General features: G+C 32.9%; 1 protein-coding gene across 1 annotated transcript in view; it reads left to right on the top strand.

Annotated features, from left to right (window-relative positions):
- Positions 1-17610, top strand: part of LOC149772546 (uncharacterized) — a 129526-nt gene that overhangs the window by 100847 nt on the left and 11069 nt on the right. The window contains exons 17-19 of the mRNA XM_089947659.1: positions 5535-5626; positions 11165-11654; positions 13408-13454. Of these exons, the coding sequence (XP_089803785.1) occupies positions 5535-5626; positions 11165-11654; positions 13408-13454 (629 nt within the window). The remainder of the gene's footprint in view (positions 1-5534; positions 5627-11164; positions 11655-13407; positions 13455-17610) is intronic.

Here is a 17610-nt window from a genome sequence, read left to right as displayed (position 1 = left end):
TGCATAAAATATTTGTCAAATCATAGTTTTCTTTTCTTTCGATATGTTGCACTATTTGGTAAAAGTGTTAGGTATTAAACCAAAATTCTCTAATACTTATGGTATGACACTGATACTTGTATATTACTTAGTAATGTGTGTCTTTCCAGTGTCTGTCTTTCCAGTGTCTGTCTTTCCAGTGTCTGTCCTTCCAGTGTCTGTCTTTCCAGTGTCCTTCAAAGGATTGATTATTATATCAGTCATTTTAATTCCTTTCTTGATTTTAAATTAACAACAGTATTTTCAAGTTTATTTACACTTGTTGTTAAGTAATGACTTTTAAAACTTCTGATCTGGCAAACTACTCACATTAAATAGTTTGATCCAAAGTACTAGTGCCGTCTTTAAGACAAAACAAATCAATATACACTTATTTAAAATTGTTCAAAGATTAAAAAACCTGATGTTGAGATTCTTTCAAATATATACGTAGTCTATAAACAATATGTATAAGATAATAAATCATTTCCAGTATGAACTTAGTTCAAACTCCATCACCTGTGCAGGTTATAAATCATTTTGAAGATTTAAGATTTACTTTGTCCATTGATTATGTCCATAACCTGATTAGGTTATGTATTGTATATATCATATGCCTGTCTAGATTATAAATCAACTCAAAGATGTACCTAGTTATAAATCACTTTAAAAATACAAGTTAGTGCATAAACCATGCCCATCACTTGTGTAGGATAAACATCATTTCAGAGGTACACTTAGTGCATAACCCATGTAATCATCAAAGTAAGTAGTAAACGATTTCATATATGTTCCTAGGCCATACACAATATCAATCACCTGAGCATGTTATAAATCAATGTAAATGAGTATTTAGTCCAGTGTATGTGTAGTTCAGAAATCATTTCAAAACTGTACGATGTCCATCACCTGCATAGGTCAGAAACCATTTCAAAGATATAAAGTTAATCCATAAAACATGTTTATTACCTGTGTAGGTTAGACATCATTTCGAAGATGAACTTAGATTGTACACTTTTGCCACCACATGTTTAGGTTGAAAATTATTTCAGAGATGTGCTTAATCTATAAACCATGTCCATTTCCTAAAGAGATTACAAATCATTTCAACGATGGACCTAGTTGCATATCATTTCAAAAGGTGTGCCAAGTCCATAGACCATGCTTATCACCTGTGTAGGTTACAAATTATTTGAAGAATGTACTTGGTTCATAAACCATGTATATCACCTGTGTAGGTTCAATGCCATTGCAAATATGTACTTCGTTATAAATTATAAAATAAAATTATGTAATTAGTCTCTTAACACTTTATGTCACCTTTGTAGATTATAAATCGTTTCATAAAAGATGAACATCACTAGTGTAAGTTATACTTAGTCCATAAACAATTTTCCTCACTTTTTAGTTAGAAATCATTTTAAAGCTGTAATTAGTCCGTGAACCACGTATATTAACTGTGTAGGTTGCAAATAATTTCAAAGATGGAATTAGTTACAAATCATTTTGTAGTTGTAATTAGTCCAATAGCCTTTTATATCACCTGTGTAAGTTATAAAACATTGTGAAGGCGTATTAAGTCACTGAACCATGTCCATCTTCCGTATGATTTATACATCAGTTTTAAGCTGTGATGAGTCCATAAACGGTGTTGATCACCTGAGTAGTTTATAAAATACATTTTAAAGAATTGGAACTTAGCCTTAAAACTTACAGCGTATGAATATACTTATGGTCTGGATCTGTGAAATAAGTAAGAACTTCTGCATATTAACAGGAATAGTACAATCCTGAAATTGTCAGGATGTCATTCTATATACTCCTTAATATGTACGGATTATCTAACGTTTTGGACAGATATATTTAACTGCATTGTTTGAGTTTCATCACCAGCACACACAGTTTAATTAATTTAATCAGATTTAATTGCCAAGAAAATTACAAGTATGAATACAGGTCAAAACATAAATGATTTAGTAATGAGCATGCCAGTGAGAATACTGGGATAGTCTGGCACGATCCGGTATATACAGTTTTAACCCTTGTCATAATGGAACAAAAAGTAAGTAAATGTTTGTGAATCTTATTGCGCACTCTGGCCAGATCTTGACTTTTTGGATACAAAGATTCAATTAATTACATCACATCAATATCTGGGAGCTATGTTATCAGGCTGTGGCTATTTTTAGCAACCGTATTGAATATTTTTGTGATTTGCAAAACTCTGAAAGTTTAGACATGTATTTTCCAAGCATTACCTGAGTACAATGTATTTATGGGGCACTCTAGAAATATTCCATGCTTCGGAAAGAGTGACAGGTGTAAGGTGAAGTTCTTTGCATTTGCAACATGGAACATGAAGAGAATTTGGCATACCACTATGTAATTTCTTTACATAATGCTCGTGGTTGTAATGTGGATGATCTAAGCATGCAGCCAATCAAAACATCTGCTCCTATACATTCAAAATTCACCCGGTGTTAGTCTCATGTATATGATCTTTAATCAAGTATTACAAAAGGGAAATTGAACTGTGCCAGAGTAGGCAATACCAACTTTTTAATGTGCAGTCATGAATTGCAAAATATATAATATATAAAATAAGTTCTATTAAAATATGTTATCAATAACTTTCTTTACAATTGAACTTTGATGTCCAGAAATTTACGATGATCAGATGTAGCCTGCAGTTCTTTCGAGGGTCCACATCTGAAATAAAGCCAGGCTGCATAAATTATAACCCAAATTAACACATTCGTCATGTACCAGAAAAGATGAAACATACAAACACTTCCCACCAGTTTTTTCTTTCTTCATATTGCCAATACACTGACTTGAGATTATATAACCGACTGATTCTCCTATTTTTCATGAGACAACGTGTGTTGTAATCTGAAAAAACTCGAAGAATACCAGTTTAGATCCACTTTGCTTTTCAACACTTGCTGACGAATTTTTTTTGTGTTATTTTCCAAAATAATAACTCTGAAAATAACAAAATCTTGGTTGTTTTCTGTCAGAAATGTATCGTTAACCCAAGTCAGTTAACGTCATTTATATTGAATACACTTTTCCTAAACGATGATGTATTTATGATTTCCCAATTGTATGTGTTTAACAGAGAACGTGACAATGTTATTAAAAATTCATCATAGTCTAATACATTTGAAAAATATTAGTAATATTTGTGCAGTATAATAAATGTGTGGCAAAATAAAATGTTTCCCATGGAAACTGAAATGGGTTACTAATGTTCACAATAATAAAACATAATTATGTCAGTCTTTTGGACGCAATATAAGCTAATGTGCAAGTAACAGCATGCATTTGTATAGGTCTGCATAGGCAAGTAAAGTTTGTATCATGTTTAGTAATTTACATACATTACACATTATTTTTATTTTCGCTGTTTAAAGTAGCCATACGCTATTCCTGCTTTTTCACATAGTACTGTGGGAAGATGCGTTTTTATCATCGCATTCTCAGGTAGTTAGGTAAACAGCAAGATAGACGCATTTTCATGAGTTGATATTCTGGAAGCCATCCAGTCCTGTAAAAACTTGGACTTCATGCTTATTTCAATAAGATTTCAAATTAATTGGATGACGGGTGAGATAGGTGAATGTTATTAGGTGACACAGACGTACAATTAATGATCATCAGGTGAAACACATATATTATTTCCCTGTGCTAGCAGTCCACTTATTCACTGTGTATGCATTGCGTGACCATTTCAATCCAAGACTGTTGAAACTTTTGATAAAAAGTACTTAATGTGGTTAATACATTTAAACAGATTTTGTACAAATAAGATTTTGACACGTGATATTCCAGTTGTTTCAGGCGTTCTAGTCAATAGGAAAATGCATGATACATTGGATTAAGAATGTAAATGTTGTCAACCTAGTAATCAATTTGAAGAAGCAGTTGTAATTTCCAAAAGCTTTACAAGTCGCTGATGGATTAATTTAATTCAGTCTTAAAACAAAATCTCTGTCAGGATTCCACAACATTATTTCTTAAATGGAAGATCAGGCGAAACTTGGACTAGTCATGCACTAGAGTACCCAGACTGTTATGGGATGAGGTTTTTATGTCCAGCCGAATTTGAAACTACAGCATAGTAAGTATATGGACGAAACATACACATCCATGGACCGAATCCAGACAAAGTCACAAATTATTACACGATTGCATGGGTCACAAATTACATAATTGCCAAGGGAACAAATTATTACATACTTACATTGGCCAGTACTGGACAATCCAGATCATTCCCTGAATAAAACATACTGTCACAGAAACGACTTTAAAATAAAAATTAAAAATGTTTTTCGATAAATTCAACATAGAGAGAGAGAGAGAGAGAGAGGCGGCCTTTGGATAATTTCATATTTAATAATAATAATCGATTTTTAGAACAATACAATAGGTTAAAGAAACAAAAACAACATCAACAAAGCCAAACATATCATACATATGTGTGCCCCTGTCGACCGGCAATTGCAACTTTGTATCATTAATTATATAAACACTTTACATAAGTCCCAAAGGAAGCGTTAAGAACGATATTATAAGTTACTTGGTGCAATTTCAGGTTCAAATATCTTTATCCGGCCCAATTCCTTTTTCTCTCACTCGAAATTTCTCCATATTTTGTCCCTTGTGCATGAGAAGGGAGGGGAAACGGTAAAAGAAAGGATTGAGATTAAATTGTGTACCATGTTAAATTTATTTAGGAAACAGGGATTATTGTTCCTTTTTATACTTATTTGAATAACTCACTAATGATTAATGAGTGAAATTCATCATTGATCTATAGGAATAGACCCATTAGCACACAGTTCCAATATTGTTTATATATGGGTATTATGGGCAGATCAAAACTTGATATACCCGTTGTATTGGTATATCAAATTGGTTTATGCCAACACTTTAAAAGCCATGTTTTAATGTATGTGGTACACACACATACACACACACACACACACACACACATTAATTAACCATACTGATACTTAAAACTCATGCATTTGGCTGGTTTTGTAATATGACTGTGAAGACATTTGGTTCAGATATATCAATATAAGTTAGCCATACAATATACACATGCATAGTCTCCTTTTGAGCACAGATTTTATTCATTTGAATGTATTCAACTGTTTTGATAAAAGCAGCAGATGCCAAAAAGTATCATTCATTGTGGCATGTCATATAAAACAATTTATGTCAGATATTTCTTGATAACCACAAACACAGGCTAATATGTATCATTTATGGAGGCCTGATAAAAAGAACTCTCCGCACATACTTGATAACCATTGCATCGAACCAAATATTTTTGATTAGAGTTAGGCTGTGAATAAAATCTCTTTAGCTATTTACATAAGACCTTTATGCACAACACGGATGTAGTATAAGCCATTCAAAGCACTCTCATTGCAGACTTTAATATCCTTTATCAAATTATATTGCATGATGGTATGGTTAAACCTGATATCATTTTGTCTTCTCAGTAGGAGGTCACCCAGCCCCAGAAGATTTGGGAGATAACGACAGAAAACAGCATTTCACTACAGAAACATCTACAAAGACTGAACAGGAATCTGTGAGTGCAATTGTGTGATTTATGCAACTCAGTTTACCTCAAATATGAATAAGGAATCAGACTGATCATATTATTTTCAATTCTTTGAATATTATCGTATAATGGGGACTTGGTATTTTGGGAAAGGAAAGCAGTGTACTACATAATTAAAATCAAATTACTTGTTGCCAGTGTTATCATTTTCTTTACAGTTCATATAATTTGTATAGATGCCGCAATTATTAACTGAGAAAGGAAATTAACTCTCACCAAAAACCATTAGCAGTAAACTGAAATCTGAAATAGAAGGTGGGTACTCTTAGTTTATGGAACTAAGTTTAAGATTTCAGCTTACAAGTTTGCTGTTAATCTAGGAATATATAATAAAGATGTCCGTTTTCTCCTCTTGCATGTATTAGATGACGTTTATACTCATTATTGTCATTATGTTTAAGATGTAATAAGTATAACTAAAATTATTTGCAGAGGGTCTTATAATTAATTTCTTTTATATTTGAGATATGGTCTGAAAAGGATAAGAACTGGCTTTGACTTTTTCATGATAATTTTAAGCAGGCATTTTGATAATATCATTCTGCAGCTTCAGAGTTGACTCTTCAACCTGATCTATCCTAATGTTGGGGCCGTATGTAGCCGAATGGCCTAAGACTCTCCCCTTTACATATCGCTCGCATCTCACTTGTGTGTGGACCTGGGTCTCGACTCGAGCAGCTTCAGTATGTGAGAACGCTTTCCAATAGTTTTATTTGGTTTGGCGGTTCTACCCAGGATCATCCGAGGTTATTCATTCACCAAATTTACTTGATGCCATGTGTAGCCTATCATGTGCTGATAAAAGACATTAAACCCAACATAATACGCTTTGCAATATTTACTCTAACCCAGCTGGTTGCAACCACCAGGACATCATTTCTTATACCTTCACATTTATTTGACTGAGCAATATAACTTAAGAGCATGAATATTTCCAGAACAGGTTCACTTTCTAATGTCTGAAAGCTGCATTTGCTTTGGCTAATTCAAAGGTCACCAGAACACGACACCGAAGCTGTCGCTGTCACATCTTCACGTATGACAAGAGATAGATGATTTTAATTATATTGGGAATGGTGTTGTCTTAGAAACATATTTTCATCTTCGTGGGTTAGAGCAGTTTTATTATATTCGTAACAAATGTTTCTATTATTTTCCATTAATAATGTATTCAATGTTTCTACCCCACAACAGCGGGGTCATCTCAGTAACTATATTAATATGTTAACACTTCACAAGAAAAGCCAAGTTAGTTTCAATCAAGGAATACTTTTTAGGACAGGTTCAATGAAAAGCTGTGTTTGTTGTCACATGTACATATAATGAAGCTTTCTTTGAGACCAAATATAAAATCTAGCAATTAGTTTTTCTCTGGAACACCTGAGTGAATTTCATTCAAAACCTTGCAGGAATGTTTGGTTGGGAATTCGCCATCGAAATTGTTTTCAACATGGTTTCCATTAGAAATGTTTTGATTTCCATTGTAAATATATGGAAACATATTTTGTATTATCTTCTCTAGAATGTATGTGTCACTATTGCTCAAACTTAGAAAGATTGTTTAAATGAATATGCTCACTCAAAATGTTGTCTAGTGATGTTCAACGAGTATGACTATATCAATAAGACTGAAAACCTATTTCAGCCTTCTGCCCCAAAATGTATATTGAGCTAATTTCCCCACGTTTGGTCAGAGTGCCTGATGCAAGTCTTCTAGCATTGATGTTGCTTTCATAACAAAATATATAAAAATCTACATGTATGTACTCATTCATCCCAAACATGTATGAACTAATTGTCACTAGCTTGGTCGAAGTGACAGATGTGACTCCTCAAACACTGATAGGAAAATGACTAATTGCTATTGATCTTCTTCCACAAATTTGAGTAAATGTTCAGATGCTTTTACGGAGTGACTGCTTTGACTCCATTAACACTTGAGACGTTCAAATGATTCAGTAGGGTGTCACTGTTTGCGTATTGTTACGGGTCTATGCTCCTAAAGTAAGTTTGGATTTGGATTTATTTTAACGTAGCTTTAACAATTTTTCAGTCATATCGCGACGATGTCTGTAATGTGGCAGTTTATAATGATATCTAGCACTGGGGCATCATGCCGCAGACATGTAGTATGATGTCCCACCCAGCCATATTATCCTGACACCGGGCCGACCAGTCCTAACACTAACCTCTTAATGCTGAGGGCCAAGCGAGGCAGCTGTTAGTACCATTTTTTGTAAGTCTTTGGTATGACTCGGCCGGGGATCGAACCCACGACCTCCCGCATCCGAGGCGGACGCTCTAACCACTAGGCCACCGGAGCGGTGTCCTAAAGTAAGTGACAGAAAGAGGGAAGACAACAAGCTTTGTAAAATTTAACAAATAATGTATTTCCCTAGAAAACAAAGTGAAAAATATGAACAAGTAACTTGCGTAATAAATTGATCAAGAATTAAAGGCACAATATATAGTAATAAAATTTCCTGAGTGAAACCCATTTCCCGAAGGCCCAAAGAGATCTCAAATTGAAGGCGATGGCGCGTCTGTTATAGTCTACGAAGTACTGATGTGTCAACAGTCTCTTATTGAATCACAGAAATATTATCAAAGGTTTGAGTTCAGTATAAATTCCAGTGAATGTCTTTATTCAAGAATTTTATTAGAGCACTTTTGTATTTCCAGAGGAAATAACCACTTGAATTGAATAATATGGAGAAAGTAAAATTACAGTCACAGTATAACACAACTTAAAATGCCAGATATTACAGAACAACTTGTAAAGTCCTGAGTCACAAGCTAATATAGTCTTCTGCTTGACAGCATGTCACATTAGCATTTTCGTAATACCTAATGGAAAATAACCTTCTTGAATGAACTAATGAGCTTCGTTTACTTACAACACAATATCATATAAAGTTCACACGGGAATCTCCAAAACACCTGACCATGATCAACATATATGCCACTTCTTGTTTACCTGAAACATAACTTGGTTTAAAAGCTCATACAAACAGAGCATAATGAAAAATTATTAATTGTTTACATAAAAGAAATTAAAAAAGTAAAGTCAATAAGAAATTAACTCAATTTTGGACAATGTCAAATCCAGTAAACAATGTTACATTACAAATGCATATAATGAAATACAAAATATGTAAAACTAAGTCAAACAATTAAATTAAATATACATAACATTATGAACTGTTGTAAGTTTGTGGCATCGGAGTGTAAAGTTTGTTTAAAATGGACACGCTTGTTGGTCTTCATTGTTTTATAGTACAGGAGGGTTCCTCTGTGCTCTGTCGATGAGCCTAGTCTTGTTAAGAATCGCCTCAGTATAATAGTAACAATGACTATACCTGATGAATATGAGTACTTTTTTCAATCACTTGTTTTAGAAACCTCACTAAGACTGCATTTACAAATTTGTCTTAATACTCTATTACACTAAATTTTATCAGGGTAGTACTGAATGTCCTAAAGAATCTTAAATTGACATTTCATCTATTTTGCGATGAAACCCATATCAGAGCATATTTCCGGAAGATTACATGGCTGCATACCGTAGACATAAAATCTCAGTCTAGTACTTGCTACGGTAACTTCAAACATGATTATAGATACAGGCACATACCGTTGCAAAGAAAAATGTTGCTTAGTTTGCAAACATCTGCCTGATTCAAAATCTTTCTGAAGTTCAACAACAAGAGCTATCTACATGATAAATCAGAAGTGCTGATGTCAAGCCATTAATACAAATATTGCATGTGCCATTCAATATTTTGGAGGAAATCATTGATTTCAGAAAGTGAATGACAATCACAAAACTGCATTCGCAAGAAAATCAACGTGATCGTCGCCAATCCATACAAATAGAACTCACATTTAGTCACGTTCCTTGAGATGTTACCAACTGAGTCAAACCTGAGGTAAACAGACAGAAAACAATGTTACAGAATACAAGTTAAAAACTCATGAGTTTGGATTAAATGAACAAATCTAACCTTCTGGTTGCAATATTATCAACATTCTAGCCAGTCAATAGTGTTTCATCTATCGCAAATTGTGCGCTAATTTTATCCAAATAATTACGTATTTTGATATTGTATTGCCTTTATTATTATTATTAGTAGTAGTAGTAGTAGTAGAAGTAGGTATGGTTATTATTATTAGTAGTAGTATTAGTGATAGTAGTATTTGTTGTTGTGGGAGTATTAGCAGCAGTAGTTCTTGTCTAATGTCCTGATACGCTATTATCTTAATATCTTTCCTTCAAAACCTCCTTGGATAATTATACTGGATATAATTTCGTTACCAAATCCTATAGATTACTCGTTACACTATTTTCTTTCCTGTGTTCTTAATCTAGAATTAGGTCAACACATACTGGTTCACTGTGATAAACACAAGAACCGACTGCATTTTTACTCTTGTACAACTTAGTATTGTTATATCTCTTGCTGTAAATTAAATCAAGTGATTATAATACGCAGTAGTCCAGAAATTTTATTTTATGCATTGTGTTAAATGCGTATTTTGCATGTGTTAGTTATGTTTTCCCTAGAAGAAGAGCTCATTTAGCCCGTAAACTATATATATATATATATATATATATATATATATATATATATATATATATATATATATATATATATATATATATATATATATATATATATATATATACAGAGATAGATAGATAGATAGATAGATAGATAGATAGATAGATAAATAGATAGATAGATAGATAAGTAGATAGATAGATAGATAGATAAATAGATATCTCTCTCACTCTCTCTCTCTCTCTCTCTCTCTCTCTCTCTCTCTCTCTATATATATATATATATATATATATATATATATATATATATATATATATATATATATATATATATATAACTGCCATAAGAAATAAGAGTAAATGAAAAAGTGTCAGCAAATACACCGTGTTCGTTCACACCAGCTAATCCTAACCATTTTGTCCTCACACAAACAAACAAACAAGCACCTTTTCCTTCCATGCATAGGACGGAATTTCATCATCTAGTCCTAATATGAACACCTTTTACATTCATAATGACAATTGACCATCTAGTCCTAACGTGAACACCATTAACCGTCTTAGATAGTATATACATTTACCACCTAGTTCACTGAATTTATTCAGAGTAGAAACATAGTTAGCAGCTCGCCAGATAGCACACGTTTCTAGAAAATTGTTCAACTGTGGCTCCTGGCTTAGTACGGCATATACGTTTGAAAATACTATCAAGGCAAAGCAAGCCATTCTTCGATATCCATGCATTATTAATGGCATACGATTCACACCTGTCTTTGATATTCATGTGTTATTCATGGCAAAACATGCAAACCTATATTTTATCACACTTTTTGCCATCATAAATGGTGTAGCAACTTGCATTTCCTTGTTTGGAAGCAGTGCAGCAATGTGATATCTTTTATATAATACGTAGTTGCTAAGAATGGTTTTATATTTCGTTGTAGGAGACGAAGAATAACGTGGACCAAATATATTCTCAGGCATCAGATCTGACTGCAACTGAGGATCATGAGTTGACTTTGCCACCAGGAAAGAAATACCATGCATTTTTCAGTTACGCAAGCCCAGACATACAGTGGGTAAAGGATACTGTTAAAAGACTAGAAAACAATCATGGATTTGTTTGTTGCGAGTATGATCGAGACAATACTCCAGGAACATCATTATTGAAATTTGTTGATGATAGCATACGAAATGCCTACAAAACTGTTGTAGTTATGACCAAGGAAGCCTTCAAGAGCGGTTTTGTTCAACATGAAATTCAAATGGCCTTGCTTCAAGGTTTTGATGAAGGTAGAAACTGTGTTGTCCCAATATTACTGCAGGACTGTAATGTACCTGATCACCTTCGTGTCCTGAACTATGTTGATGCCCGGAATCCCAGTCAGAGAGGCATTTGGTGGCCCAAGTTACTATCGGAGCTGCAGACTCAAGGTGAGATAGAAGTTTACTTGTTATGCTCGTTTAAATGTTTGTAACATCAACAAGTTAGCAGCTTTATCCGCAGCTTCATCCATGTGTCTAAAACTGTTTTACTAGAGTCAAATTTAAATTGTTTTAAAGTATTTCATTTGAATTCATTCAGTGACTAACACTTGAATGTCCTCTTGGCAGTAAAAGATAATTTTGATCATTCATATTCAGGAAAGAAAGTTGATATAATTGTCAGTTAATCAGCTGGCGTTATATAATGATAGGTGTATATGGCAAATGAATAGTATCACTCATGAACTCACTTGGTGACCACGTGATGTATTGCTCAAATAACTCTGGAAGTTGTTTTGCACAATTTGTAATTCTTCAATACAAATCATTTTTACATTGATTTAGCGCATTTTATTTGAGAAAATGTTCTTGTATAAGATATAATTATTTCAAAATGATCCAAGTTTGCCATTTCATTTAAGCGTTATGTAATATTATAAACTTGCATTAATTCATTATTAGTGTCAAAGCTGACACGAAGAGCATCAATTTTTAATTATTAGTGTCAAAGCTTCCATGAAGAACATCAATCGTTAATTATTAGTGTCAAACCTGACATGATGAGCATCATTTATTAATTATTAGTGTCAAAGCTGACATGATGAGTATCAACTATTAATTATTAGTGTCAAAGCTGACATGATGAGCATCAATTATTAATTATTAGTTTCAAAGCTGACATGAAGAGCCTTGTACAACTTCTTCATACCTTAATATTACGGTCACATTTTAAAATTTTGCCCACCAACATTTTGACATTTTAGTTTTGTTCAGATAATGTTAATCTTTCTCAGTCTTAGCTGCTTTACAATTACGAACTGTTACGAACTCGATATACGCATTCTCGACCAGTTTTATATAAATCTATATGGATGATATATTTTTCAATTCTTGTAGAAATTTGTGTGGATGATCCTTTTTCAGCTTTTATAGAAATCTGTGCGAATGAAAAAATTTCAACTTTTATAGAAATCTGTGTAGATGATAAAATGTTCAGCTTTTATAGCAATCTGTGTGGATGTTACATTTTTTAACTTTTACAGAAATCTGTGTGGATGATATCTTTCTCAACTTCTGTAGAAATCTGTGTAGATGACACATTTTAAAACTTTTGTAGAAATCTGTGTGGATGATACATTCTTAAACTTTTATATAAATCTGTGGATGATAAAATTTTCAAGTTTTATAGAAATCTGTGTGGATGATGCATTTTTCAACTTGTATAGAAATCTGTGTGGGTGATATATTTTTGAATTTTTACACAAATCTGTGGATGATAAAATTTTCAACTTATACATAAATGTTGGTGGATAATAAAATTTTCAATTTTTTATAGAAATCTGTGTCGATTATATATTTTTCAACTCTTATAGAAATCTGTGTGGATTATAAAATTTTTAGCTTTTATAGCAATCTGTGTGGATGTTACATTTTTCAACTTTATAGAAATCTGTGCGGATGATACATTTTTCAACTTTTATAGAAATCTGTTTGGATGATAAAATTTTCAACTTTTATAGAAATATGTGTGAATGATACAATTTTCAACGGGTACAGAAATCTGTGTGCATGATATATATATATATATATATATATATATATATATATATATATATATATATAATTAATCTCGTAATTAAATATTTTCATTTGTTGTCTACACATAATTGCTGCCTCACTGTATCCTTTCATCATCTTTTAGGGACACTTAGTGGTACAGGCGCTGATGGTGTCATCGAAGATAAATATGTAAGTACACATTCAATTTGTTTGAAAGAAGACTTATACAAATAATACCTTCTTATTACGAGCTGTGTGAGATCTCAGTCACATACCTTGTTAGGACAAGTGAGTTTAGATCCCGTTTACATCCCTTAATATGAGAGGCGAGCTAGATTCCAGTCACATGACCAGTTAGCTTATATCCAATTATTGACCCTTGGGATGGGAAATTAAGTTAGAATCCAGTCATATCTCATGTATGACAAGTAAACTTAGTTCACATTTTTATTTTTATTTGTTTTTTATATAACAAAAATCAGTTTGAGAAAATGATGCAATCCTTACGTACATAGCAGTCTGTTTGAGAAAATGATGCAGTCCTTGTGTACATAGCAGTCTGTTTTCGATATTGATGCTGTGCTGATGCACATAGCAGTCATTTTTTAACCCAAGACAGACAATATTCATTCAGATGGTCCCGTTGAGATCTGACATTTTGAACTTCATTTCGGGAAGCGATCTGAACAAATGTTATGATTGCTGTGTGATACAGATAATATAAAACGGTTTGTTATTTCCTTTATTTAAAAGTTCACACTCAAAGATATGAAACTTTGGTTGTCGTTGTTGTACAATATTCATTCAGATGGTCCCGTTGAGATCTGACATTTTGAACTTCATTTCAGGAAGCGATCAGAACAAATGTTATGATTGCTGTGTGATACAGATAATATACAACGGTTTGTTATTTCCTTTATTTAAAAGTTCACACTCAACGATATGAAATTTTGGTTGTAGTTGTTGTACACTGTACATTTTAAAAGTGAGGAAATTTATCAAGATAACAGCACAACAATAAAATAACTTGCAGCTGAAGTTAATGGTAATTATGTGATGGCCTTAAAACCGTAATGCAAAGGAGTAATGCTAAATGTGATTAGTTTATAATATGTTATGATTTCTTAAAACCATTCTTAGCCAAATCTGTGTTTCCTCTCAATGAAGCACGATGGGTGGATATTCTAATGTCCAGAGGTAATTTTTGAGATAATAGTAAATACACACTTATGTTTCTATATATATATATGGTAGTATTGTATTAGTAAATTAGTATTTTGTACTTAAACATATATGTGTGTGTAAACATGTGTATCATTTATGAAAGTTGTATTGTTTACATCTATATAACTATAAGACGACTATTGACTGAACTTGTGAACGATAAATTTAAGAAATGATTGGTCAGTCTATACAAAATATCAGTATAGTCATGTTAAATGTAATTTGATAACTAGCAAACAAAAGTTGATCCCTCTACTACTACTACAACTACTGCTACTAATAATGCTAATAATATTGTGATAGATAATATATAAATAAAATTGATAATACTGTTAATCAGGTAGCTGAAGACATGTTTATTATACAGAGAAACGGATATATTGTAATTAGCTATTTCTTATATACTGCAATGTTTGTCTAATAAGCCAATACCATCTTGGTCCAATAGTACACGTTTCATAATACCTCTTGACGTCGGAATCTAATAAACCAATACCATTTTGGTCCAATATTACACGTCCCATAATATTTCTTGACATCGGGAAAGACATCATTATGCCACTGAAGGCTTAGAATATTCATAGTTCATGGTTTCTAAATATATCTCAGAGTCCAAAGCATCCAAGTATGATTTAGGCTTATTTGGAGTTATTACATCTATGTAACTCTTACAGTCAGTTAAACTCCATGTCAACAACTATACTTAAAGTTTGAACGTGAAACATTTAGAGATCAAGTGCATGTGAATACATTTAATAGTCGATTAGACTCCAAGATTCACTTCAAAGCCGCTTACAGTGTAAAGCATTCTATACTCACTCAGAGTCCAGGGCATGTGAATACACGTAATAGTCGATTATACTCCAAGATTCACTTCAAAGCCGTTTACAGTGTAAGGCATTCTATACTCATTCAGAGTCCAGGGCATGTGCATACACTTAAGAGTCAGTCAGACTCCAAGATTCACTTCAAAACCGTTTAGAGTGTAAGATATACTATACTCATTTATTGTCCTGGACATCTAACTATTCATTTAGAGTCAAACCATCCAAATACAATTCAACGTCATGGGAGTATGGCTGGTATTGTCATGACTGTACTATCATGGGATTATGAATAGTATTTTTATGATACTCTACTGACAGGTTATTGTGAATGATATTGTCATTACACTGTGAGGGTAGTGTGAATAGTATTTTCATAATACTGTACTGACAGGGTAGAATGTATGCAATGTCATGATACTGTACTGACAGGGTAGTAAGAATAGTAATATCATGACAGGATAGTATGGATGACATTGTCATCACATTATACTGACGGAGTAGTATGAATGGTATTTTCATTATACTGTACTGACAGGGTAAAATGATTGTCATTATCACGAGACTGTACTGACAGGGTAGTATGAGTATTATTATAATGATACTGTACTGACAGGATAGTATGAATGACATGTAATCACATTATACTGACATGGTAGTATGTCTGGTATTTTCATAATACTGTACTGACGAGGTAGAATGAATGACATGTAATCACATTATACTGACATGGTAGTATGTCTGGTATTTTCATAATACTGTACTGACGAGGTAGAATGAATGCAATATAATGATACTTCACGGACAGGGTAGAATGAATGGCAATGTCATAATACTGTACTGATAGGGTAGTATGAATGGCATTGTCATAACATTGTACTGGCAGGGTAGAATCAATGGTAGTGATGATACTGTGTTTACAGGTTAGTGTGAATGACCTTGTCATCATATTGTAGTATTGACATGTTAGTATGAATTACATTGTAGAAACACTGCATTGGCATGGGTGTATATATGACACTGTCATGATACTATATAGACAAGGGAGAATGAATGGTAATATCATGATACTGTACTGACATGGTGGTATTAATTCCATTGTCATGAACTTTACTGACAAGGTAGAATGAATCGTAATGTGATGATACTGCACTGGCAGGGTAGTGTAAATGACATTGTCTTCACACTTTACTGATGGGGTAGTATGACTGGTATTATCATAATGATATACTGACAGGGTAGAATGAATGAAATGTCATGATGCTGAACTGACATGGTATAATGAATGGTAATGTCATAATAATGTACTGAATTTACAGTATGAATGGCATTATCATAACACTGTACTGACATGGTAGATTGAATGGTAGTCATGATACTAAGCTGATAGGTTAGCGTGAATGACCTTGTCATGATACTGTACTATTGACAGGGTAGTATGAATGATATTATCATGCTACAGTACTGACAGAGTAGTATGAACGGCATTGTCATAACACTGCACTTACAGGTTAGTATGAATGACATTGGCATTACACTGTACTGACAGGGGAGTATGAATGACACTGTCGTGATACCGTACTGACAGGGTAGTTTGAATATCATTGTCATAACACTGTACTGACAGGGTGTTATGAATGACATTGTCATGATACTCTAATAACAGGGGAGCATGAATGGCCCTGTCCTGATACTGTACTGACAGGGTAGAACGAATCTTAATGTCATGATACTGTACTGACATGGTAGTATGAATGACATTGTTACAACATTGGACTGACAGGGTATTATGAATGACATTATCATGTACTGTACTGATAGGGTATTATTAATGACATGTCATGGCACTTTACTAACCAAAGATTACACTTTGTATTGTCAAGATAGTATATAACGACATGGGATTATGAGTTAATCACAACAGGTGCATTAGGTATTACCATGATAATTTACTGATAGTTGATTATGAATGACAGTATTTTGGGTACACTGAGGATAAGATGGAAACTTGTTGATAAGTGGAAATTAAAGAAATTAAACAAATTTATTTTCTTAAATGTTATTAAGGATGAAGTATTAATTCTCATACAATAATATTTTTTGAATGTTATATATGGTCTTTATAGTTATCTTTAAAACGTTGACATATCTCAAGGCAGTAATAAAAGGCTTATTTGCTTGAAATGGACTGAAACGCTTGGTAATTTTGAATAAAGATTGTAATTATGCTTTATGAGTATGGACTAAAGCTAGTTTAATATAGATTGGTCTTTAACGATTGCCAAATAAATATTTTA

Source organism: Sinohyriopsis cumingii, unplaced genomic scaffold, assembly GCF_028554795.1.
Source record: "Sinohyriopsis cumingii isolate HCF-2022 unplaced genomic scaffold, ASM2855479v2 utg001397l, whole genome shotgun sequence".
In the NCBI taxonomy this organism is placed as follows: Eukaryota; Metazoa; Mollusca; class Bivalvia; order Unionida; family Unionidae; genus Sinohyriopsis; species Sinohyriopsis cumingii.
Note: the sequence above shows the minus strand (reverse complement) of the source record. Positions and strands in the feature narration are given on the sequence as shown.